The sequence below is a fragment of the Ambystoma mexicanum genome, chromosome 1p, assembly GCF_040938575.1.
Source record: "Ambystoma mexicanum isolate Mex_15411 chromosome 1p, UKY_AmexF1_1, whole genome shotgun sequence".
Taxonomy (NCBI): Eukaryota; Metazoa; Chordata; class Amphibia; order Caudata; family Ambystomatidae; genus Ambystoma; species Ambystoma mexicanum.
Genome location: NC_090921.1, coordinates 243,457,977 through 243,484,411, shown reverse-complemented (window position 1 = coordinate 243,484,411; position 26,435 = coordinate 243,457,977). Strand labels below are relative to the sequence as shown.

The 26,435-nt window shown below is 46.3% G+C and overlaps 1 protein-coding gene across 1 annotated transcript in view; it reads right to left on the bottom strand.

The window, feature by feature from the left end:
* LOC138568659 (polyunsaturated fatty acid lipoxygenase ALOX15B-like) overlaps positions 1–26,435 on the bottom strand; it is a 169,513-nt gene that overhangs the window by 38,130 nt on the left and 104,948 nt on the right. Inside the window, exons 5-6 of the mRNA XM_069646449.1 lie at positions 12,399–12,502; positions 6,441–6,613 (exon numbers count right to left, since the gene is read on the bottom strand). Coding sequence (XP_069502550.1) covers positions 6,441–6,613; positions 12,399–12,502 — 277 coding nt within the window. The remainder of the gene's footprint in view (positions 1–6,440; positions 6,614–12,398; positions 12,503–26,435) is intronic.

Genomic DNA, 26,435 nt, shown 5'->3' with positions numbered 1-26,435 from the left:
GGGATTTTATCATGCGCAATACTGACCTGGACCGCTCATCAAACACTCCCAGATACCTGACAAATGCAGCCCGCACACTCCATACACATTACTGACTTCGACCTAAGGGATGTCTGGTGCTCATTGCACGGAGCGCAGAAGTCTCACCTTTTACTCCTTTGTGCACGATATGCACTCCTGCATAGACCTATGGCTAATATACAGCATGGCCTTGGGCTGTGTAACCGAAGCATGGATCCACCCCAGGACACTGATCATTCTCCTATATCAATCACCATAAACATTCCAGATAGCGAGCCACAGAGATCGCAATGGCGCTTTAAATCCACCTCACTCCTAGACCCAGTTTTCAGAACCAGCATAGCATCTCAGACTTCTTTGAAACTAATGAAGGCTCAGTCGATAAGCAAGCCAAGCTATGGCAGGCATTCAAAGTCTATATGCGGGGAATAGCGATGTCCTCCAAATTTGGACTACTGCTGGATATGAGGCGCGAGTTCAAGAGACAAGAGGAATCCATAGCTCAATTACAGGCAGAATACCTAGCCAACTCATCCCTGCAGATTACCTAGAAATTAAAACACAACTAGAAAACATCTGAAGCTGCGGATTGAGGGCTGTGCTACTGCGACAGACCAACAGGCAAACTCCTGACACGTCTGGTACGCACGGAAAGGGGTAACAACCATCCCATGCATCACTAGACAGGATGTGGAAGCAAGTCATGAAAATGAATGAGGTTAGTTGAGTATTTTTCGACAGCGGCATATAGTCCACCCCCACCCTCCAGAGCATGGCCATTGATGATGAGATTGAGTACCTTGCCCAATTCCCACAACACTGTTGTCTGAGGACACACGTAATGCCCTAGAAACCCCCATAACACTACAACATAAAAACAGCAATAAAGGACCTTCCCAGCAAATAGGCCCAAGGATCTGATGGGTTGGGAGCAGAATTCTATAAAGAATGTACAGCGACACTTGCCCCCGCAGCATGGCGGTATGGAATGAGGACCTAGACACTGGCACTCTGCCGGAGTCAATACAGGAAGCAGTCATAACTAACTGCAATCACCTGGACCCGAAATTGGTCACACAGCAAGCATGGGCGAGGCGGACACAACAACCCCGAAATATTGTGATGTACAGCCCACTATTGCCAATATGGGATGACCACTATCTAGCCCCCATCAACAGACGCAGCATTATCCACAGACTGGCGGGAATCATACGGTTCGGAGACATGTACCATAATGGTCTGTTTAGAGCGTGGGAGGATATTAAACTTCAAATAGGTGACACCCCACTTCAGAAGCTACAATAGCTTCAACTCAGATCAGCAATAACCGTGACATGGGACGGATTCCCACAAGAACCAGAGTCACAGCCATGTCTCAATTACATTACCTCTTCCGGGACAACCAAGAGAAATATACAGGTACCTGATGTTAGGGAGGAATGGGAGAGGGACTTCGGGGTCCCGCTCACAGACTCACTGGTGGCAGCTGTGCTGCCTCACAAAACAGGCATCGCTTAATTCCAGGTTCAGGCTGATCCACTTTAAAATACTAAACAGTACACCTCACCCCAGCTTGCCTGAAGAGAATGTATGCAACTACAAGTGTCCTAGGTGTGGGAGCGAGGAAGATGATTCGATACATATGTTGTGGTCATGTGGGAAGCTCCGAATATTAGGGGGGAGTTTGTAAGGCACTTGAGGATATGATGGAACATCATGTAGACTGGGAACAGTCTGTGCATATTGGGCTATGTACTTAAAATGAAAGCGACAAAAGCTTATTCGCATTGGACTACTAAAGCACACCATAAGAGGTGGAAGAGGACGCTGCCTACAATAGCAGTGGGTGAACAAATGACATGGGCCAATTACCAAGAAGATGTATACGCTAGCTTACTCCCCCCACATCAACATACCAAGATTTATAGGGTGGTTTCCGCCAATAACTAAGCAGAGTTGCAGAGGACAAACATTGAAAATGCTTATTGTAACAGGCCTGTAAACTGTTTAATACTACCTGTGCAAACATGCATCCGCTGTACCAATGCTTTATGGTATCTACTGTGCAACTTAAAAAAAAAAAGTACAGACCACTGCCTTTTTGACTGGATCGTGCATTTCTCTGGCAGGTCAGCAAGAGTCTTATGCAAGTCTGCTATGACCCTCTACCCCCCAGCCAACCTTTGTGTGGGTCCCGCAGGGCTCTTTATCACCTACACTTTAATATTTTTACTAAGCCATTATTTGATTTAGTGGATAATTACATTCTGTATACTAATTTTGCAGACGATAAACACATTTTGCTTCAACTCAGGTGGCTACGTTTCAGATTTAGCAAGAGTGATGGACCTCATTACAAGTCCGGTGATAACCCTGCCGGTGCTACCGGTGGGTTGCTGCCAGATTTGCAATATTTACCAGCGCCTGGCTTGCCGGAAAGACCGGGGATTACAACCCCGTAGTTGCGGAAGGTCAGGCACCAGTGAATTGTTAATCCCATTCCCATTTGAGGCCCATTCAACTCAACGGGAATGGGGAACACAGAAGCTCTGGCACTGTTAACAGTGCCGGTGCTTATGTGAAACTCTGCAGGTGGGAGCCGTTCCGCCCACCAGGTCTGAGCTTGGCGGGATGGCACCCGCCTGCAGAGTCGTTCTGTGCTGGTCTGGAAATTCTGGTAGGCTTCCCGGCACTGGTGTTTACAGACCGGCAGAGTTTTAATGACGCCCAATGTCTTTTATACAATTCAAAGTTCGATGGCACAGAATGGTCTGGCTCTCAATGATGCCAAGACCAAACTCCTCTTGGTGGGCACTCAAAGGCTACTTAAGCTTCCAGATCAGTAAAAGAACTTTACAGTTGTGTGTTGTGTTTTCCTGTGTTATTCCTAAGGTCAAACCATTTAGTTTATTTAGACTCCAATCTTTCCATGAAAGACCCGGTTAATGCATGAATCTCATCATCCACTTATTACCCAACGTTGTGTTGCATTTTCATCTCGTATGACAGTTTTGAGTAACATTGCTAAACTTCATATTCTGCAAAATAGTGCTCTGAGGATTGAAGCTCATCTTAATCGATGTGATGAATCTGACAATGTCCTCACTTCTTCCCCCGAGGTGACCCTCACCCCCCCCTCCCATATAGCCGAAGGGGACAGCAGCCCCTGGGGCGGCTCTACGAGGGAGAACCATCTGAGGCAGAGGTACACCTCAGGAGAGTGACACAACATAGTCTAATATGATTGTTTCAGACCACATTGCGACCTACAAGACACAAAAATAAGGAACTGAATGTGCTCCCTGAATGACAGTGGGTATTTTATGAATATGAAAACTGGCAAAATGTTAATTATGTCTGCAAAGAACATACATGTTGAGGGCTGTTATGAATTGCAGAACCCAGAGCAACTTCTAAAGCCCTCTGTTGCAAGTTTGTTTAAAGAGGATTGTGTTAATGCCATTAGCCCACATATACATGTCCCAAATGTCAGCACAATTAACAGCATACAAGCTCAAATTGCCATAAGCCAGCAGCCCCTTCCTTCGTAGATTGTCAAAGCTTTGGCGCTCAGTGAGCAGGTGCTTTGCTGATGTAGAGGAACTAGTGTGAGATGAACCAGTGTTAGAAAGCAATAGGGTGATGACACTTTTGTGTATCCCGTGGGAAGAGAAAATGCAGTTTGTAATGGGAGCGCTGTAAAGTGCACATTTGAAGCCCCAAATGAAAATAGAGAAGTTAACCCATTGACGTTTTGCAAGACTGCCGAGTGTTGACTCGTAACATGGGGGCATGTGTTGGGGCTCCCCTGAGGCTCATGGCCTCATTTGAAAAGGTTGAACGGCTCCAATGACGTGCATGGTACAAGGGTATGGGCAGAACGAGTGCTTGCAGCAGTCGTTAAGCCACTTGTGCACATTCAATGACTTTCTTCATCAGAGGAAAGCCCAGGTGAGACAGGAGCTGAGCCAAGTGAGAAGGACAGGCCTGAGCCGTAATCTGCTCTGTGTATGCTTTAGTGGAAGGACGAAGCAGCCAATATCCCCTGTCCGCTCTCCCCCCTCAGCTGCAGTGTGACCATGAAATCCCGCAAACTCCCACTTCAAATGTCTGGCTTGGGATTTCAAGGGCATTTTTTATTATTGTCCTGTTGGCTTGGAGGATTATTGGCCACATGCTAAGCCACCTTTATTGATCAGTATGATCAATAAAAGCCATTTTCTGCATTACTTCCAATGCAGTACCAATGTGTACTACGCTGACCGATTGCTCCATTTCAGGAGTGCCATGTCACTCAATCTGTATATAAATACCACAACTTTACAAAAGGGCCAGTTGACAACTGGAGACAAGCCCCTTGGTGCCTAAAGGGTCTTTGGCTGCTCCCAGAGTCGAGCTAGACTACCATCGGCTCCACTCTGGCAAGTCCTGTGAATTTATTGGCTTGCCCACACCTCACATTTGACGGATTTATAATCCTAAAATGTACTTGCTGAGGGATTCCGATTTTGACAGCACTGTGTATGTGGCTAGTTTGCTATGAAAATTGTGTTATACATCTACATTTCAGAGCAATTCACTTTGTCCCTCCAAACCTGAAAAGAATCCAGATGAAGTGAAAAGGGGGAGGCCAGCCAACCAAGGAAGCCTTTTTAAAAGACCGGACGTTGATTCTGCAGATTATACCAAAACTGCATCAATTAGTGCTCCTCATGAAGAGGAATTGCGCAAAGTGCAACAATGAGCATGAATCAGAAGCCCAAGATGAATCACAGCCACAACCAACAAACTGCTGGTGACGCCTTAGTTCTTTGACACCAAAAAGCAGTCTCAAGATGGCCATCTAATGCAGATGTTCATCCTTACTTTGGAAAGTCCTTTCAACCATCTTCTGGAGGAGATACCACCACAAATCTGTAGACAAAGCAGCCTTACATTTCAAAGTGCCTGGTAAAGAATTTGAGTAACTAAACAACAACCCTTATTTGAAGGCAGTGCTGCATTTCACTTTTGTAAAAAGTGAAAAAATGTGTTTGCTTGCTTTGTCAGGGACGTGCGCCAACATTTTCTTCAGTAGGAGTTTCCAACTGGAAGAAGGCACATGAAACATGCGTAGCTCAGTCATCTGAAACTCACCAGCATGTATCTTGGAAAACTGCCCTACATGGACGAAGCATTGATGCTACTCTGCAAGATCAGTCAAGGCAGGCACAATATATTTCAAGGAAGTGCTTATAATGCTTTGTGCCATCTTGTCTCACAAGGACTGCCACTACGAGGTCATGAACTAGAGGGACATTACAATGAGTTACTGAAAAAAAAAAAGTGTTCAGCGGCTGCGAAGGGAATGAAAATTTAAAAATTGCAGCTTCAGCTAAAGACCACCAGTCCAGCAATACAGAATTAAATCAATTTATATGTAATCTGTACCATCATAGCTGACATTAACTGCGGCTCAATTATTCCATTTTGGTGATGGGACTCAGGAAAAGAAGAGGAAACCATCTGTCATTTTTATGTAGATGACATGTATCCTCATGAAGAGTTTATTGGCTTGTATGAACCTAAAGATATGACAGGTGCTTTTATTGCCAACCTAATTCTTGATTGTCAGTTTCTCTCCTCAGAGGTATGGCATTTGAGGGAGCTGCCAGCATGTCTGGGGCATGTCGAGGAGCCAAGGCTTTCAAATTAATATGTATACACTGGTGTCCATTGTGTGACCTTAGTAGTGAAAGAAAGATGTGACGCTAGACCCTTGCTACGAAATGCCCTAAATTTGGTAAATGAGCTAGGGAAGCAATTTGAATCGCCGAAGCTCAGAACGCTGTTTTCAGCTATTGCTCACACGGAACCGCATCAGTCAACATTAAAAAAATGCATCCTCTTTGCCCTTCCAGATGGACAGTACGACAGTCTGCAATTGAAGCTGTCCCAGGACAGTGACCTGGGCATACAAATCCTTCAAGGAATGGAAAAAAGTACTGGAGCAGTAGAAGCAAGGGCAAGTTGTTTCCTGGAGCACTTGAGGAAATACTATTCTTAGTTTATTACAGGATATCATAAATGGAACCACTCGCAACACTAGATGAGAGCTGGAACACTGATCCACTAATTGACCTGCATTAACCCTCGTTTTCAAATCCCAGTACTTTAATACCTTTTGGTTAGTTGTGCAATAGAAGCATTTAACATAACAGCATAACATGAGCAGCAATGTCAACCTTGCGTTGATTTTTAACATGGTCTTAGGAGTAACCAGGTCAATTAATTTACTTTGGTGCCAAGGCAGAGGCAAGCTCGAGAACAACTTTCTGGTCCCACAGCAGCTGAGCCCCAATTCACTTAAATCATGGCACATCATTAAAGGCTAGGGTCTCTGCACTCTGGTATGCATCACTAAAACAAAGTGTTCCAACCTGCAGCTCCTTCTCAAGGCTTGTCCAAGCTCCCAGACTGTAGGACACCATCTCATCTGTGACTGGGAAGTTCTCAGGAATGGTGTTGCACCTCTTGATCAGTGTGGGGTCAACGCCATTCAGGTACTGGTACCCAAAAAATGTATCCTCTTTCCAGTGGTGAGCCACATACTCTGATGGACAAGGAGAATAAAGGGTGAGGAAGATTGCGTCCAGCTGGAGGAAAGTTCTTCCAGTACATATCTTCAGCAGACCGATTTCACAATTTTGAAATTGCACAATTTACAGTGTTTGACCAATGTTTATCTTTATATGTAGGGGTATTAAAACCAGTAAAATGCTCAGCCTCAGGGACAATGATCCAGCTCCTTAGCAGAGAGGCTAAGAATTTGTGAAATAAATGGACTGCTTTCCTACCTGGTTCCTTGGAAACAATCGTGTCTATAAAGCACTGCGGATGCTGGGATCAACAATCCCATAATGTTGAGCTAAACCATGCTACTGTTTAACCTTTTGCAAAGGGATGGACCACTTAATTTCATAAGATAATTGTCTAGGTTCCCTCTTTGTTGGTTCACTTTTCAACACTAGAGAAGTTAAACATACCAATCCAGGAAGGAAATTCACTTTTAAAAAACAATGAATATCAACGCCCACACCTGTAAATAAAAAAAAAGGCAACAAGTAAACCATATTAAATACTGTCTTTTCAAAGTTACAGTGGTTAAAGCAGAGCAATTTCAAGTAATCCCGTTAAGGTCCATCATGGCAAAAGACTAGGCAATGGGCCTCATTACGAGGTAGGAGGTGGCCATGGTGCTATTAGCACCATGGCTACCCCCTTACCGTATTCCGCGTCCGGGTTCCCAAAATAGGCACCTTGGAGGACCCGGTAAGTCCCCATTCCGGAAACCATTCCCCATTCCCATTCGAGCCCCCATAGGGCTCAATGGGAATGGGGATGGGATGGAGCTAATAACGGTACCGCAATTTGCGGTACCATTATTAACTCTGAAGTCCCTTAACGGGTCCCATCCATAACGCCTGGTAAAACCAGGCGTTAAGGGACCCCGCTAAGGGACCTCGGAATAGAGTGGTAAGGGATTACTGGTGCCGGTAATCCCTTACCACCTATCTCATAATGAGGCCCAATGGGTCTGTTGAGATGCAAGGTATTAGCATTAGGTCAAAGTTTGCTCCATTCTTAAAAACACTTGACATATTAGAAAACCATTGCAGCTTGACAAGTGCAGTTTGTCATGGTATACGAACTAGGGCAAAAACTGCCCTACTGCAAAAACATTTGCCACATGGTTGCACCTGGGCAAAGTTTGTCCTAGTGCCAATAACATTCGATATTACCACTAGGGCAACACTGCAGTGAAAATGGACCTTATAACACGCCAAACTGCACTGCAATGGTTTTCCAGTATTCCCCAGTATTTTTGAAAACGGGGCAATCCCTGTGGGACCACCCTTTAATTAGTGGTTTCACAATGGAGGAAGGAGACATGGGGCCAAAGGTGCTGCCGGACACTCCAGCTGCGGCTGCCAGTGCAGCATTCCTCTAGAAGCCACTGCCATTCCAGCTACAGTGGCAGTATGAAAGAGGGCCCCAATTGGTGGAGTGGTTGGAAGAATTCCCAAACTTTATAATTGCCATGGTGGATAACAAAACCCTGGCTGTGGTTGAGATCTCCACCAATCACGCTGGAAAAGGGGTCAAAGCAATGATAAAAATGATTTGAGGCTGAGGCAACCTCCTCTGGTACCCTTGTTGCTGCGCTCAAGAAGTTGGTGATCCAACTCCAGATTATGAGAGAAGTATTCGGCCTCATCAGCTACCACATGAAACAGTTGAGTTTGGGACGAGGCTTTGCACAAGATTATCCACTACCAGTTTGTGAATTTCTCAGATGAGGCCATTCCCTTACTAATAATGCTTCACCACTCCGCCTTTTGTAAACTGCTCCTAAAACCAGGGGAGTTGCTAGGTCTCGAAAAGACCCAGGGCTAAGCTGATGTCGGAACTGTTGGGACTGAGAGCTAGCTAGTCTTTTGGCTGTAGCTCCTGAGATTCGATCCGGGGCTACAACCAAAAGATCAGGGGCTTTAGCCACCTTAGCCCCCCTAGAAACGCCCCTGCCTAAAACAATCCCTACTCCTGGATGACATTTCTGACCTCACATGCATATACGAAAGAGTAGATATACAGGTTGCTACCATGGAAGCGCCAAAGAAGCAACATTCTCTAGCCAACCATCCAAGAGCCTCACAAATCCTCTGATCATACCCTGGGCCTTTAACCACCCATAATCCAGAGTCACCCTCCCAACATGCCATCCAAGATGAGCCACAGATGTAGGTTTGCATTTATTGCATGCGGATGAGTGCCCCGAGATCAAACCAATAATGCAACAACTGTGGCAGGGAAGGAAATTAACAGACCATCTGTAGAGAGGGCAAACCATTTCCCGTTACAAAATCACCATGGATGGTTACGTGGAGATACCCAGCTACCACACCGCAAGGTACTCTGTAGAGGTCACCTCCTGCTCCCAAGGCATACACAGATATGAGCACCATGGGATATGTCCCAATTACTGAATACAATGAGTTTGGAGTACCATATGACCTAAACCCAGAGTATACAAAGGAGTACGATACCTGATGAACCTGAAGCCGAAGAGGCTGCAAGAATGGTGATCAACATTGGGGGCACAACTTATTGCTCTCTTCGACAGCGCCACAGTCATAGGTTAGAGACTTCCTCCATACAGGACACAAATACCCTAATCCAGGTTGAGGCAAGAATATTCCAATGGGGGACAAAGCACAAAGTCAAGGAAATGCTTCTACACTGTAGTTCTATAAATATATATATATATATACACTAAGGCAACACTAAACAATACTAGACTTTAGACAAGTAAAACATTTCTACATAGAAACAGTAGAATGTTTGCATTCAATACTCCGTTTCAATAGTAGATCTTGGGTGAACACTAGTCAGCTTAAGGTTAGGTTAGCAAAGCATAGCAAACCTTCAATACAATAGCAGATCATAGTCAGATGGGGCACTGGGGAACCAGGGCCCATAAGTGGGAGAGCAAAGGAGGGCAGACGCTGTCAAAGTTCTCAGAAGCTTCTACTTTGCAGACAAGTACAGTTGTTGGTTAAAAAAAGTCTTCCAGGAAGGTTAGGTAAATCCCCCGAATGATTGGAGCCACAAGGACCGATGTCCTAAGGCCTGGGAGAACACGATTGGGGTGTCCACCCTGTATCTCAGAACGCTCAGGAGCTTTAATCAACACTGCAAGCACCCAGGTATGTGCCTAGTATCGGAACAGTACCTTTTGTGAAGCAATGTCACCGGCAGTCCTCAAGGTGAAGTGACAACAAGTGCCAGTATAGATTTAACGGCCTTGGCGGCTGAAGATCCTTTGGTGGGAGAAGATTGTCACCTTCTTGTGATGGGCTAAACACTGGCTTGTTACAACTCGCAGGCTTCGGTTCAACTACTATTTTGACAGACTTCCCATTTCTTGGTCTCCAACTCAGCTTAGGAGCTAGAAAGTCACTGAAGGCCCACACAGATGCACACCAGGTTTCAGCTGAAAATACACTTTGGGAGACGCACAGCAAGTTGGCTCAGGTCTCATGTTAATGGGAGATGCAGCCCAGGACGATCGCAGCTCTTCATGGGACAGCTCAAAATGCAGTGTTCTCAGGACTGGCTAGGCCCACCAGTCCAAGGGAGGCAGTCGCCCAGTCTGAATCTTCCCTGTCAAAAGGGGAGGTGAAGCAGCAGTTACTCAGCCGGCACTGGTTGCGGACATCCTCCTTTGGATTCAACTTTCCAGTGGTCGACTCAGAGTTTCAGCTCCTGGAACCTCACCATTTATGCAGGAAACTGGCTGGATACACCCATCACCAGGCATTCATTCGGACACAGGGTGGTGGCTTGACAAAGACCAGGGGAGTTGCAATGTCCTGCCCCACTTCCCATCTTTTCAGCACTCAGCATTGGCAGGCTATAGCAAGGAAGCCTGCCAAAGACAAAAGACCTAGCAGGACCCGCCCAACCCCGGTAGGCAGAAGGCGGCTCAAGAAAGGACAAGTCATCATGAGTTTGCGATAGAAAGGTACAGCCACCATTGTAGGTCAATTGTAGCATCCTGTGTCCTTTACTGCAGGTGCACAGCCTGCGAGGAACCTACACCAAAGTCAGAAGAAAATATCCACTGCCACCAACCACTCAGATGAACTTGTCACTAACTAGAAAGGGACAGGAGAATGGAGGAAAGGGATACATTGTGTCCCTTCAGCACTCCACATAAGGTGGTGTATGCCGATCTCAAAAACATTTTTTTTTAAAAATCAGGTAGGACAAAATGTGTCCTCATCCGTGGTAACTTACGTTATCGCAAGGGAAAGAAAAAGGGAAGCTCAAGGAGCTCCCAACACTGCACAGAAAGTGCAGTGTGCTGCAATACATTGTAGATGCCCTAAAAGCTCGAGGAAAGCATAATTCGAAAGAGACATTCTGTTACTCTTCCTTTGGAACCCTTTTTAACACTTTTATGAGTGAGTGAGGAAAATATTCCCATGCACTGAGGAAAACCAGTCAAAAATCCAACAGTCCAGCAAAAAGTGCTGGGGGACACAGGTTGAGAGAACTGCACAAAAATTTAAATCTACTCTAGCAGGCAGGTACACGACTGCATTTGCCCACATAGGAGGGGGTTGTAGATGAAATGTTCAGTGAATGGGGAAACCTTGCACACCATGAAAAACAGACCCCTATTTCAATAAATTTGCAATGCACATGCAGTCTGACACCAGAAGATTACGCCTCTGTGGCCACAAGCCAATGGAATGGCCAAGAGGTTTGTCATCAAGAGGCCAATACAAAAAGCATAGATCACTGATTGAAGAGATATCCATCCAGCAGGATGTTATGACACTATAGAAATACCCTTTTTGCTGCTACATGGAGAACACTGGCTGATGTCCTACCAACTAGGGACCAGATTATGCAGAATTCACCCAGGGATGGAGCATTGATCTCTCATTGGGGGTTTCATCTGAGCATCTCTCCTTTGAATTCCTCAGTCGACTGACAGGAGCCAGGCTGAAGGAGCTTGACATAGGCGAGGAAGTATTGGTGAAACAGTGGATAAAAAGATGACCGATTTAAGACACGCAACTACACCGTTCCAGGCGACTGAAGTAAAAGCAATGGTGATGGCCCAGAATGATTCCCAGGAACAAGTCTTATTGTAAGCACTTACTAAGATCGACTGAAGGTATAGGTGACAAAAAAGGAACAGACGAGAGAATGAACTGTTGGGTAGATCAGATGGAGCAGTGAGTGATGGGAAACCGGCTCAAGTAGCAGTGCTGCCACAGTGTCAGACCTCAGAGTAGGATAAAGAAGCCAAGACTGGTGGAGGATATATGACCTAGACCAAAGATATGTGCAGGGGTGATGTCATAGGTCACACAACCAGTGGTGGTCAGCCTGTTAAGAAAAATGGACATGTGAACATGGCATCACATAGAAGGTGGCCGAGGAAGGGTATGGAAGAGGAGGATCAGTGCAAGTAGAGGAAGGAGAGAAGGTTAACAATGAGACGTCCCCTTGACCCAACATTGCGCAATATGTCCAACTCCAAAGGATTAACAGTTTGTAGCAGCTTTCCAATCCAGTGAATACTTCAGCTTTCAATGGAAAGGGGATCGCTTCAGGGTGTCAAACTGGCCAACGCAGTCACAAATTGCAGTGATGGTTGACTGCAGTGCCACTGCAAGGTTAGGGGTTGCCACCCGACTGCTCGTCAGATAATTGGATTACAACTGCATGATCCCTTGCAATTCCATATACAGGATAAGAGTGATAGGAGTTGTAGTCTAAAATGCCTGCGAGCCAAAGGGTGCTCAGTGCACAAAACCTACCTGAAGTTGCAGTTTTTAGGGTCCAATAAACCCTCTTGAGTTCATCAAATGATTTCCAGGATTCTTGGATTCCGTCAAAGCCTTTCAGTTTTATCTCGATGTCTCTGTACACATGAGAAAAGGGGCAGTTATTGACTGGAAATACAAACGAGTCATAAACTATCAGACACGGTTATGCTGAACATTAAGCTTACCAACATGTGCTTGCTACCAGGCTTAGGGCACACAGCAGCATTTAAAAAAATGCTAATCACAGTATAATAGCACATTACATACACTAAAATGCACTGCTTCTTAAACCTGTACAAAGAAATCACCACCACCAGGTAGCCCTCCAGGATTCATTGACCAAGTTGAATGCCATTTCAGCATCCACCTTAAAGGAAGCAGCTAAAGTCTTAGGTTAAAGTTAGTGAACATTGAGAAAATAGGTTTTAAGTAGCAGCAGAAAGCACCCTGTCGGTGCAGGACCAAGCACTTGCACAGCCGACATCACAGCCCACACCTGAACCTTAACACCCAAAACATAGTTCCCCTTAAAACCACCCCCCCACCTCCCCAGACCTGCCGCAGGGTATTCAAAACTGTTAAAAAACAGCCTATTCAAAAACAAATATCAGGGACTAGGTGTACCTAGAAGCGAAATCCAGCTATAGTAAAGATAGAAAATAAAGCGCATAGGGATTTGGAAGCAGCGATACATAAAACAGAAGATTTTTGAAGGGCAACAAGGAAGGAGGGGCATATGATAGATGCTAACACTTGGACAGTGGTAGCAACATTAAAATTGAATTAAGCAGTGACAACAAAATGTGAAAGTGGAAACAGAAGAGCCAGTGCAACACAATGTAGATTATGACGGAGGTAGTGGAGAGTGACAATGAGCGTGAAGAGAATAAGGTAACCAGGAGGAGGATCAGGAAGAGAGAACTCCATCGGAGGACAGATGAAGACATCGCCCCAGATCAATGGCAGTAGTTAGAGGCTAGAACACTGTAGCCCACAAAGGGAGGCAATTTCCATTAATACAAAAGGGAGGTAGGTAAATCACAATACAGACCATGGCCCACATGGACAAAAAAAGACCTACTCACTCACAGCGATCTATGCATTAGAAAAACAGCCGGTTTTACTTTAGCAGTATGAGATGAAAGGTTAACCAGTATAATAAGGTACCAGATAAACACCATTTGGGAAAAAGCAGGATACCCGGGAGTTCGATTGTAAAGTGATACACATGGAGCTCCTTTAACAGGCAAGATTGTGTGGGATGCTGTGAGAAGGCCATACCCAATGTAGTTTCAATCATGGCTCATACAATGAAACACAATGAGGACTCGGCTTTATATTCATTCCATCCAAGAGGTGGCGAGGAGACGGGGGAGACATGGGACAAGAATGTACCTTCTACCATGTACTATGAAAGTCTTCCTGCAAGTAGAATTAGATAGAATACTGGTATGGATGTGAATGCATAGGGCAAAATACAGTTGCATAGTACTGTAAACCCAAGCGCGAGAATGAAAGGGCAGTGGAAGAAAAGGTGCAAAGCAAAATGAGTGCAGAAGAAAAGGCAAAGGTAAGTATGGAAGGTGCAATTGTAACCAATCCCACCGATTCCCACAGCAGTCAGAACCATCAAAAAGACAGTCAGATAATGCAGATAACAATCTAAGACAGGGGAGGGGTCCAAGGAGCAATTCACAAGGGGGTAGGGGATTTGGGGGTTACTACCACAATTTGTAGGATCATTTTGGACATGTGGAAAGATGTGGCACATAGCCAGGGATTATTAAAGCAGACCTCCCATGCAATACCAACTGAGAGCACCTCGACTCAGTATTATGCACCAGACCCCATATACGGAGGACCAGTACAGTGAGCTTAAATCCCAAACCATATCCCCAGGTCCAGTGTATGCCCCATGATCCACACAACCACAGAATGTAGGCCCAGTGCAAGTAACCACACCTGCACATGGACAAAACAATATCAAACTAAATATCATGCAGAATGTTAGCCATCAGGCTCCATCTGAAGTCCCCGAACGCTGACACCAGAGAGAATACAACCCACTAGGGAAGAAAGGCCCAAGTTGATCTTATAAGGATAACAGGTTTAATCTAACATGCAGATGAGAGCAGTGAAGAACTGTTGATAACATTCTAGCGAAAAGTAGTATATGCAAACATTGTCATACATGATGCAATACATATGGTAAAATCCTGCACGGCTAGTTGGTGGGCGCCTATACAGGATCCACCTGCTCCATGAGATGCCAGGCCATTTGTTCCAGCCCATCCTGTCAGTCTTCCCACATCGAAGGTCAAAGAACAAATAAACTACATTTCTGACATAATGCAGTTAAACCACTATAGTGTGCACCTGGCAGGCCTCAAGACGGGCACAAAGGAGGCTGATACACCAACCTTCACACATGTCACTCCCTCCCTTCCCAGCCATGCGGCTCCAAGGTCTCCACCCTCGTTTTGAACTAGAATGTATCCCTCGCAGCACTTCAGAATACAAATCAAACAATTGTTGCTTCAACAATGTGCTCGATCCATCATCTTTGAACATTTCAAGGCTTGTTACTTTGAAGTTGCTGGTCAAAGGGCACCTGGTGCCATGGAATTAAGGTTCTTATCGTTTTGTCAGTTGAATGGGCTATAACTCATGCTTTGGCCAGTGTGAGATAAACTGCACACCAGGCACTGGTCTGTGATCACGGCCTTGTAGGATATGCCTTTCAAGTATATTAAAAAAAAATCTTTGCAACACTGCTAGAAAAATAGGCGCAGCAGTTGGGGTGTAGGCTGTCTGCATGAGAGCTCAAGCATGGCTGGAGATTTCCCTCGTCTTGCAATTTGGGCCTAGTGTATGCAATGCCGCATTCACCGTGCATGCCTCATCTTCTACCCATGATTACTAACATCTATGCAACAAACATTGCTCACGCCCTGCGCTACACTATGTGGGTGATTATATTGAAGTGGGGTGCTTTGTACCATCTCCCCTGACACTAGGCCCATCAGTGCTTTGAATGCTTCTCGCCTCTCTAAAGCGCTTGGGACGGGGCTGCCCCCTTCCCAACACATCGCAAGCAATTACAGTACCATGGGAACAAATTGCCCTTCCACGAGGGACAGTGATCTATTATACTGGAGCTAGTGTCCTAGGAAAAAATGCTTTTCCTCTTCCAGGGTCAAATGCATGTACACAATATGACAGCCCACAGCAAGCCCTGACATGCCCAGTCCTCAATCACCACAAAGCCAGATCAGGAACAAAGTGGGAGTGAGGATAGGGGATAGAATGTTCATCTTCATGGTGGAGCCACCAGATTCTGTTCAAGGGAGGGATGGTCTCCATTGAAAAACCAAATTATGGACACACTGGGATTCTCAAGGGCTATTGTAAAGGTTACCCCTTACTATAGGAAGTCAGGAAATCATAGCACTATTACTTTACAGCACAGACACCAGTGATTCGATTAGGTAGGGACAGTTAAATATGACCATCTCATTTACAGACCAGAGAATCGGGTGCTCCACACTAGGCATGCATTACAACTATGTAGCTGCAGAAATACAAGCACTCAGTAGCACACACAATCAGAGCCATACCATTACGTGAGACGCTATTCAAATATGCAGTGACCATTGATTGGCTGGTTACCAGGCGTGCAGAATGCAATTAATATTCCGCCCATCAGCAAAATTCCTATTCAGACCAACAGTACCACGAGAGCCCCAGGAGTAATGTTTTCACTACTCTGAGGCAGTGATCACGAGGAAAGAGTGCCCCCAACAGGCACAGACGAGGACGGTATGGAGTATAGGACAGTACTATGCATAGACCCCACACTGCCATCAGTGAACAGTTACTTGCAGACATAGAAACAGATTTGAATTCAGCATACCCTGCCAAATGGTAGTGTAGCACAGAAGTACCACAGACAATAGTGACAGCCACAGCAACACCTTCACAATTACAAGAGGACCTGGTAAAGGTGCCCAGGTGATTATGGACAGACAACTCACATGACTGAACAGTATAGGGGCAGTAAAAATCAAACCAGGCGCCATACTCCCCAGAGTAAAACCATACCCACTATCCAAAAAAGGCAGACAAGGGAGTCTACGACACCATCAAAGAACTACTTGACTAACTCTCACCTGGTATCCACAGGGACGCCACCCGACTTGGTTGGACTGCTTCCGACCTGGATTTGCCTCCCCAGGTTCTCGTTCTGCCGATGATCTAGTCTAGAAGACTAGAGCTCTGGTTTAGCCCACAATCTTTTTCTCAGGGCCCGCCTCCCATGTGGACCCCAGCGACCATCTTAGAGTCTCTCACCTTGTGTTTTGTTAAGATGCGCTCTCCGTCCTGCCGTTCTGTGCAGGGGTGCGTCATGAATGGGTGCCTTGCTGCCAAGTTACTTCTCTGTCATGGGCCCAAGAGTCCAGACCGGCTGCGACTCTGCTCTTGAGGCAAGTCTATTCTTAAATAATGTGTCTGTAATTGTAATTGCCCTGGTTAATGTCCTCTCATAGGTGCAGAAGGGATGATGAAGACGTCGAACTGATGGAGGGCTGTGCTTGAGATTGGGACGTGAATGCGCGAAGCGTGGCGCCATGTGCGCTTTCGCCGTTTGGCTAGCCTGTACTATTCTTTTCTTGCAGGCCGCCGTGATGTTCCTGGATGAAGAACCGCCAGGAGGATGCGGAACGTTGAGTGGAAGATGTCCGGACAGCCGTAGAGTACCAACAGAGTGTTCGCTAGGTAAGCACGCTTTCGAATAATACTTGAAAGAGGAAGGTGAACGCTTACTAATGTCCTTTTCTTTCCTCCACCAGAATGCTGCTTTCAAGCGAGGACGAGCTCCCAAGGTGAAACTGGAGCGATTGAGGAGCTGGATTGCCAAAGTGGTAAGGATGGTTAATGGTGTTCTCTCCTCCTTTGCAGGTGCAGGCCTGGAATGCTGAGGACAGATCACGGTGAACGTCACGCTGCGAGTGCAGAGCAACGTGAAGCGTGTGCTGCAGCTCTGGCATGGCTTAAATACTCTACAGGTATCCCAGGTGCCTTCAGGGCTGACCACTCTAGATGCTTGACCGCATGGTTCTGAACCATGTGGGGGCAGCCATGTTGTTCCATTCCCATTGGAAGCTTCATCTGCCAACCGACTCAAGGAGAGTCTGGTGGGGCATGATTGGGCCCTTGCAGGACCACTGATGGGGTCCAGAGACGAAGAACCCCTTGAAGAAATAAAAAGGGTAATCATGGAGATTCATCCAGGATATCCACCCTCTGAATGACAGTGGAAGCAGAACACCCACTAGTGCCCAACCCTGCATCAATTGCAACATACCTTCAAATGCAGCCTATTTCACTGTAATTGACCTTAAGAATGCTTTCTTCACTGTACCATTAAACCCAGACTCCCAGTACTTGACTGCATTTTCATAAAGAAAAAAGATTCTAGCACATGTTTACCACAGGGAGATTGAATCCTCTAGCGTCTTTGTCATCCAGATAGACCTACGAAACATCCACATGGCCAGGACAGCACAGCACAGCACTACAGTATGTAGATGTATTAGTATGCAGCACCACAGAAGAACAGTGCAAGTAGGCTTTTAAACATGTCCCATAGCCTCTTCCTAGATTCCATTGAAGGTAGATTTGTCTAAAAAAGTTAATTTCCCAAAAAGAATGGATTGAAAGAAAAGGAAAGATGCATTACAAATGCTATCCACTGAAGGCATCAGGAAGTAAGACAAATTCAAAGTTAAAAACAAAAAGGTTTAAATGTCAGGATGGATGAAGGCCTAACTTGCCCTATGCTAAGGTGGGATTTCCCTACATTAACAAATCAAAAAGTTCAACTTAAAGGAGTGGTCCAAAACCTATTCTTGTCCTCAAACTAAAGCTAAAACAATGTGTACGGATGTCCATAACAAGAAACAGATTAAATAAGATCTGGAGCTTCTTTCAGCACTTAGGTTCCTTCTCATCTCCCCTTTGCCAAGTTTAAGTTCCACAAGTCTTGAGATTACCTTTCCCTCGCCCCCACACCCCTCTAGGCTAGGATGGCTTTCAGAGGTAAAAGGGGGGATACAATTAATTGCATGTGGGTATCCCTGCACTCCTAAACCACAAGGACCCTCCACCCAGGTGATCCTCCCTTGCCTCTCCACCCCCAGGGTCAGGTTCCAAAAGTGATGGCCTTTCCATGGCCACCTGAGAAGAGGATCCAGGGGGAGTAGGAGTGAGGATACCATCAGGTTTCTCACAACACTGAGCCAACAGTACTGTCATCAATGAATGTTAGAAGCAAACTAAAAGACATCTGCTTTAGGGGAGTGGCTCAAGTGTTTGCTATATATATGTAACACTCACCTGATTCCCACGGAGGCGCAGGTCTGGCTTCGAGTGCTGATGCTTCTTCAATGGTGAAGCGCAGGACTCTGAAGATGGACAAGGGCCCTCTACTCTGGCTTCTCCGGCTTGCAGGAATATGCCCCGGTGCGTGAAAAGGGAGTATTACCTGCTGACTGAGTTTTGCTCAAGCCTCCCACTCTCTTCCAACCCTCCACGATACCCTTCCACGATTCCCCGTGAAGTCTCACCTTAGGGTCAGGAAGGATGAGCTCTACATCCTGCTTCGGATGCAGGGGCGCGTTGAAACCCAGTTACTTCGCTGGATTGAGGATTGATGGGAGTTCAGGTAAGCTTGACTATACAGGTAAGGCTCTGTAAAAGTTAAGTTGCAAGTTCAAAAGTCCAAGCTTAATAATAATGTTCATTGTCTTTTTGCAGCAAGCGCTAATGCTGATGTCTTTTTTCCCCTTAGGGGCCGGGGTTCGGAATGCCGGAGATATGGCGCCGACCCGAAGTGAAACGTGCAGTTCCAGTAAATGGCAGGTTAGTTCTGGATGAGCGCTCGGGAACTGTCTTTGCATATGCTCATTCAATGTCTTTGTCTTTTTTCCCCATAGGGGCCGGGGTCCGGAAAATGCCTGGAAGCGGCAAGAACCGAAATGAAATGGGAATGACCCAACATGTAAGTCTTATTCCCTTCCTTCTCTCACCTCTTATTCTTGTCTTTTTCTCTAGGCTCTGGGAAGTGGCTGTGTATCCGGATGATCGCTGCTGAAGATGGAGGAACCCAGGAAAGGTGAGTGAAATGCAGCGCTGCAGCAATCGTAACGAAATGCTTTTTAAAATAATGTCTTCCCTTTCAGGATCGTCGGTGATGTCTCCGTGGTGCAGATTTAGCTGGTAAGGTCTCTTGTCTCCCTTTGTAGGTGACCCAGGATGCTGACAGGCGTGGCTGAAGTCCAGATGCAGGAGCTGACACGGTGAGCGTCCAGCTGCGAGGAGCAGAACGCCGCGAAGCGTGAGTTGCTGATCGGTGTGGTTTAAATAGCTTTGGAAAAAGTTCCAAAAGTGTATCCTTCCTCCGATCAGGTATGTATCCTTCCCCCACCACACCCGAGTGGAAAGTAATCCCACAGGTAAAGTAGTTCCATTCAGGCCTCAAGAGGGCCTAGATGTGGCAGCATGGTCTGCATCAGGTAAGTGCACATTAAAACACTTGAACACATGTCTAGCTTTATGAGCCTGGCGCCTAAGGCGCCAGGACAGGGATCCAACATGAGCCTGGCGCCTAAGGCGCCAGGACTGCGTCCAAAGGGCCCCAGCTTGGGCCCGCTGGCGCTCCCCTGGGGGAAATGATGCCTGCCTCTGGGGTTGCTGGGTCGGACCTGGCTCCTTGGAGGTAGGCATCATGACAGTACCCCCCCTCAAGGCCCCTCCCAAGGTTCTTCCCTCCGGGGGTTTTGGCTTGTTCGGAAATCTCCAGTGAAACCTTTGTACTAATCGAGGTGCGTGGACATGGTTACTAGGCTCCCACGATCTCTCCTGAGGTCCATATCCCTTCCAGTCAACAAGATAGAAGAGTTTCGACTTAACTACCTTGGAGTCTAAAATGTCGTTAACTTCGAATTCTAATTCCCCTTCAATTTGAACTGGATCTGGAGGCTTGGACAATCGGGTTCCTGGTTGTACGGGCTTCAAAAGTGATGCATGAAAAACTGGATGTATACGCATGTTGGACGGTAGATCCAGTTTAAAGGCCACTGGGTTGATCATAGCCTTGATGGGATAAGGTCCTATGAATCTGGGATTGAAGGTTCGCGGGCCCTTGAGGGATAAGTGTTTAGTTGCTAGCCATACCTGGTCTCCTACTTGGTAAGGCGGAGTTTTACTCCGGTGCAAATCTGTGTTTTCTTTATACTTTTTCTTGGCTTGCTGTAAATGAGTGGCAGCTTCTTTGAAGGCTCGGGTTATTGTGGAATGCAGATGATTTACTGCGGGCATTTCCAGGGTCAGAGGTGGTTCTAGGTCAGAGGTCCGAGGATGGTGACCATACAAAGTATAAAAGGGGGTTTGTCCGGTTCCAGAATGCACTAAATTGTTGTATGCATATTCAGCGATCCAAAGGATCTTTCCAATTTAACTCGGATTGGTGTAACATGCACCGAAGATATTGCTCGAGAGTCTGATTGGTTCTCTCGGTTTGTCCGTCGGTCTGGGGGTGGTGGCTGGTGGATAACCGCACATCTATTTGTGCTAGTTGGCAACACTTCTTCCAAAAATGGGAGCTAAATTGACTTCCACGATCCGAGACTAATATGGAAGGGAAACCATGTATGCGAACTACATTCTCCAGGAATTCCTTGGCCAAGGTGGAAGCAGAAGGCAAACCCTTTATAGGGATAAAGTGGGCCATTTTGGTGAATAGGTCCACAATTACAAGGATTGTGTTGTAACCAGCACAAGGAGGCAGGTCGGTTATAAAGTCCATTGACAGGGTGTGCAATGGCATCAATGGAATATCAAAGGGTTGAAGTAGGCCGGCTGGCCTTTTCTTTTGAGCCATGTTTTGGGCGCAAATTCCGCAAGACAGAACAAAAGACTTCATGTCTTTTCTCCAAGAAGGCCACCAGAAGTGACGTTTAATTTTTTCCTCCGTTTTAGCGATACCAGGATGTCCTTCCATTAAAGATTCATGATGGGCAATAACAAGTTCTTGCAATTCTTTACTTGGCAGAAACAACGGCTCCTGGAAGTAGGGCAAGTCATCCTTAACGGTGTAATGAGGACCCTTCTGACTCCATTCCAGTAAGGTTGAAGAGTCTAGAAGTTGTTTTACTTGCGTTTGGATGTCCTCAATAGTGTGCAATGAGGTTAAGCCTAAGATTCTTTGCTCAGGTATGATGGGCACAGGTTCTAAACTCGAATTAGGTTCTTCCATGCGAATCCGGGATAAGGCGTCCGCTTTTCCATTCTTGCAGCCAGGGCGATAGGTAATTACAAAATCAAATTCCGCAAAGAATAGAGCCCAGCGGAGTTGTCGTGAAGATTGAGCTTTGGCTGTTTTTAAATACTGTAAGTTTCTGTGGTCCGTAATTACGGTGATGGTGTGTCTTGCCCCGAGAAGGTAGTGACGCCAAGCCTTGAAAGCAGATTTGATGGCCAGTAACTATCGGTAATTGCGTAGTTGATTTAAGGAGGAGAACATTTTCTGGACCAAAAGGCCACTGGGTGTAGTTGGTTAGTTTTTGGATCTCTTTGCGACAGGACAGCTCCCATGGCCGAACTGGATGCATCGGTTTCCACTATGTACGGGAGATCTGGGTGCGGGTGCTTCAATACAGGTGCAGAGGTGAATTTGGTTTTCAGGTCCTGGAAGGCTTGTTCGGCCTCAAGAGTCCATTCAAAGCGTTTGTTTTTCTTTAGGAGAGCAGTGATGGGTTGGACTGTTCGGGAAAATTCCGGGATGAATCTTCGATAGAAATTGGCAAAGCCGAGCATGCTCTGAACTCCCTTCACCGAGCTTGGAGAAGGCCATTTGAGGATGGCGTCCACCTTTCGCGAGTCCATTCGGACTCCTTGAGGTGTGAGGATGAATCCGAGAAACTCTACTTCTGTGGTATGAAAAACGCATTTTACGAGTTTTGCAAATAGTCTGTGCTGGCGCAGTTTCTCAAGAACTGCCCTAACATGTTTTCTGTGATCAGATTCTGAAGAAGAGTACACCAGGATGTCGTCAATGTAAACAATGACACAGACATCGATAAGTTCCCGAAGAACATCATTCATAAAGTACTGAAAGGCGGCAGGTGCATTGCACAAACCGAAGGGCATCACCTGATATTCGAAGAGCCCAAACTTGGTGCGGAATGCAGTCTTCCATTCGTCGCCTTCTTTTATGCGCACCAGGTGATAAGCTCCTCGGAGATCTAACTTGGTGTACACACAAGCGTCTTTCACCTGGTCGATAAGCTCAGGGATCAACGGCACAGGATAACGATTCTTATTTGATTTAGGGCGCGATAGTCTATACGCGTTCTAAGGTCGCCTTCTTTTTTCGGCACGAAAAACAGAGCTGAAGAGACAGGAGACTTGGACGGGCGAATAAAACTATTGGCTAGGTACTGATCTAAATACTGACGCAAATGCAGGTTGTCAGGTTCTGTAAGAGCATAAATCCTACTACAAGGTAGTTGAGCATTGGGTACCAGATCGATTTGGCAATCATAAGTCCGATGGGGAGGTAACGTGTTAGCCTGTTCTTTCTGAAAAACGTCTTGGAATTCTTGATATTCTGACGGTAGCTGTACAGGGGTGGAAGTTGCTGATGCTAGACCCATAGCTGGATTTCTTGGATAACAAGTTGGTTCACAATCAGGAAAACTTATCTTCTTTGCTCGCCAGTCAATTCTGGGATTATGTGTTTCTAACCAAGGAATTCCAAGAATTACTTGAAATTGTGGGGCCTTGATCACATCAAACACGATTGCTTCCCGATGTCCATCCTGACCCACCAGTGTCACTTCAACAGTGGAATGCGTTACAGGCCCTGAGGCTATTTCGGTTCCATCTACTGTAGTAATGACATCTTGGGTTACTTTCGGGTGGGGAGGAAGCTTAATCCTGGAAGCCAATTCACGGTCTATGTAATTTCCAATAGCTCCACTGTCGATGTATGCTTTTATAGCATGCAACTGCTGAGGCTGTTTTGGGTCCACGAGCACCATTGGCATGACAAAATGCGAGGTCAAAGAGTTTGTTTTCAAGCTCGGCAAGCGGACCCCTACGCTTGCCGGGCTAGGTCGTTTCCCGAATCAGGTGTCACTAATTCATCATCAGTAGCTCCAACCACCTTCTTAAGTGGTTTAACTGGACAATTTCGAAGAAAGTGACCGGAAGTCCCGCAATACAGACAGTTGCATTTGCCGCCTTCTCTCTCGTTCTTTCTGCGTTAATGGTCCTTTAACACCACCGATTTGCATAGGTTCAGATACGTCAGTACTCTTGGAGTTAGCGTGGGTTTTGATCGGTGCTCGGTTTTCATACTTGAACCGATCTGCTTTTCTATTTTGAAGTCTGTGATCAAGTTGAACCACCAAGTCAATGAAGTCTGCGCAGACCTGGGGTGGGTTTACTATCTGAGCTAGAACATCCTTAAGCTCTCCGCGCAGGCCTCGATGAAACAATGTGATCCTTTTGCTTTCTGGCCATCCAGTTTCCACAACCAGTCTGTTAAAGGTGGCTATGTAGGACAGAAGATCCTGATTATCTTGTCGTAAGGATAGCAGTTTGTTATCAAGGGCCTGTCCTTGAGAGTGTCGAGCGAACAATCTTTCCATGCTGGCCTGGAAGCCCTGAAAATTCTGGAGAATGGGATCATCCTGATTTACCAATGGAATAGACCAATCGGCAGCACTGCCACTAAGGTAAGATAGTATAAAGGCTACCTTGGTCTGGTCGTTCGGGAAGGCTCCGGGTCTGCATAGAAAGTGTAAACGACATTGGTTCATAAAGACGGCATATTTCTTGGGATCCCCCGCAAAACGTTCAGGCGGGGCCAAAGGCATGTGTCCAGGTAGATTAATTTGTACCGGGTTACTCAAACCCATTGATGTGGAAATGTCCCCGGAATTAGGTAAAGGAGTGTGCCCTGCCTGGGCCTGTAATAACCTTTTGGCTAGGTAATCTGTTCTTTCCTTGGATAAGATCAGTTCTCTTTTGAGAGCGTTAGTCTCCTGGCGGACTGAGTGCACCTCCGCCCGTAATTCCCCCAAAAGCTGGGCCAGCTGGTCAGTCTCGGAAGTCTCCATAACGCCCGGGTGGGAAAATGTGGGTAGGCTTCGCGTTCTGTAACGCTCACCTGATTCCCACGGAGGCGCAGGTCTGGCTTCGAGTGCTGATGCTTCTTCAATGGAGCGCAGGACTCTGAAGATGGACAAGAAGGGCCCTCTACTCTGGCTTCTCCGGCTTGCAGGAATATGCCCCTGTGCGTGAAAAGGGAGTATTACCTATTGACAGAATAATGCTCAAGCCTCCCACTCTCTTCCAACCCTCCACGATACCCTTCCACGATTCCCCGTGAAGTCTCACCTTAGGGTCAGGAAGGATGAGCTCTACATCCTGCTTCGGATGCGGGGGCGCGTTGAAACCCAGTTACTTCACTGGATTGAGGATTGATGGGAGTTCAGGTAAGCTTGACTATTCAGGTAAGGCTCTGTAAAAGTTCAGTTGCAAGTTCAAAAGTCCAAGCTTAATAATAATGTTCATTGTCTTTTTGCAGCAAGCGCTAATGCTTAGGTCTTTTTTCCCCTTAGGGGCCGGGGTTCGGAATGCCAGAGATATGGCGCCGACCCAAAGTGAAACGTGCAGTTCCAGTTCCAGTAAATGGCAGGTTAGTTCTGGATGAGCGCTCGGGAACTGTCTTTGCATATGCTCAATGTCTTTGTCTTTTTTCCCCATAGGGGCCGGGGTCCGGAAAAGGCCTGGAAGTGGCAAGAACCGAAATGAAATGGGAATGACCCAACATTTAAGTCTTATTCCCTTCCTTCTCTCACCTCTTACTCTTGTCTTTTTCTCTAGGCTCTGGGAAGTGGCTGTGTATCCGGATGATCGCTGCTGAAGATGGAGGAACCCAGGAAAGGCGAGTGAAATGCAGCGCTGCAGCAATCGTAACGAAATGCTTTTTAAAATAATGTCTTCCCTTTCAGGATCGTCGGTGATGTCTCCGTGGTGCAGATTTAGCTGGTAAGGTCTCGTCTCCCTTTGCAGGTGACCCAGGATGCTGACAGGCGTGGCTGAAGTCCAGATGCAGGAGCTGACACGGTGAGCGTCCAGCTGCGAGGAGCAGAACGCCACGAAGCGTGAGTTGCTGATCGGTGTGGTTTAAATAGCTTTGGAAGGAGTTCCAAAAGTGTATCCTTCCTCCGATCAGGTATGTATCCTTCCCCGACCACACCCGGGTGGAAAGTAATCCCACAGGTAAAGTAGTTCCATTCAGGCCTCAAGAGGGCCTGGATGTGGCAGCATGGTCTGCATCAGGTAAGTGCACATTAAAACACTTGAACACATGTCTAGCTTTATGAGCCTGGCGCCTAAGGCGCCAGGACAGGGATCCAACATGAGCCTGGCGCCTAAGGCGCCAGGACTGCGTCCAAAGGGCCCCAGCTTGGGCCCGCTGGCGCTCCCCTGGGGGAAATGATGCCTGCCTCTGGGGTTGCTGGGTCGGACCTGGCTCCTTGGAGGTAGTCATGACAATATACACTGTCTTCATCCACAAAGCTTTTTTTAGAAAAAAAGTAAATATTGCTTCATGAAAACAGTCATACAGAAAAAACACAAGGCAGGGTACTCAGACAAAATATCCACGAGAACGAGCAACTCCATGGTCTCGATTACTACTTTATCTTCACTTTCATGCGAATTAGCTGATCCGTAACCAGTAAGAACCTATCATTAGGGTCCCAGACAGATTTCGAAATTTTGAATATTCGTGAGAACAGAAAACGTTATTACTCAGGGTATGCAGTCTTCATAACAAATGAAAAAATATAACCATTTTTCGATACATTCTAGGACTTGAGTTGGTATATAAAATTACACCAGTCCTAAAATATGTTAGGGAGGTTGTTTGGTGCATTTAAATAAAATAGTGTT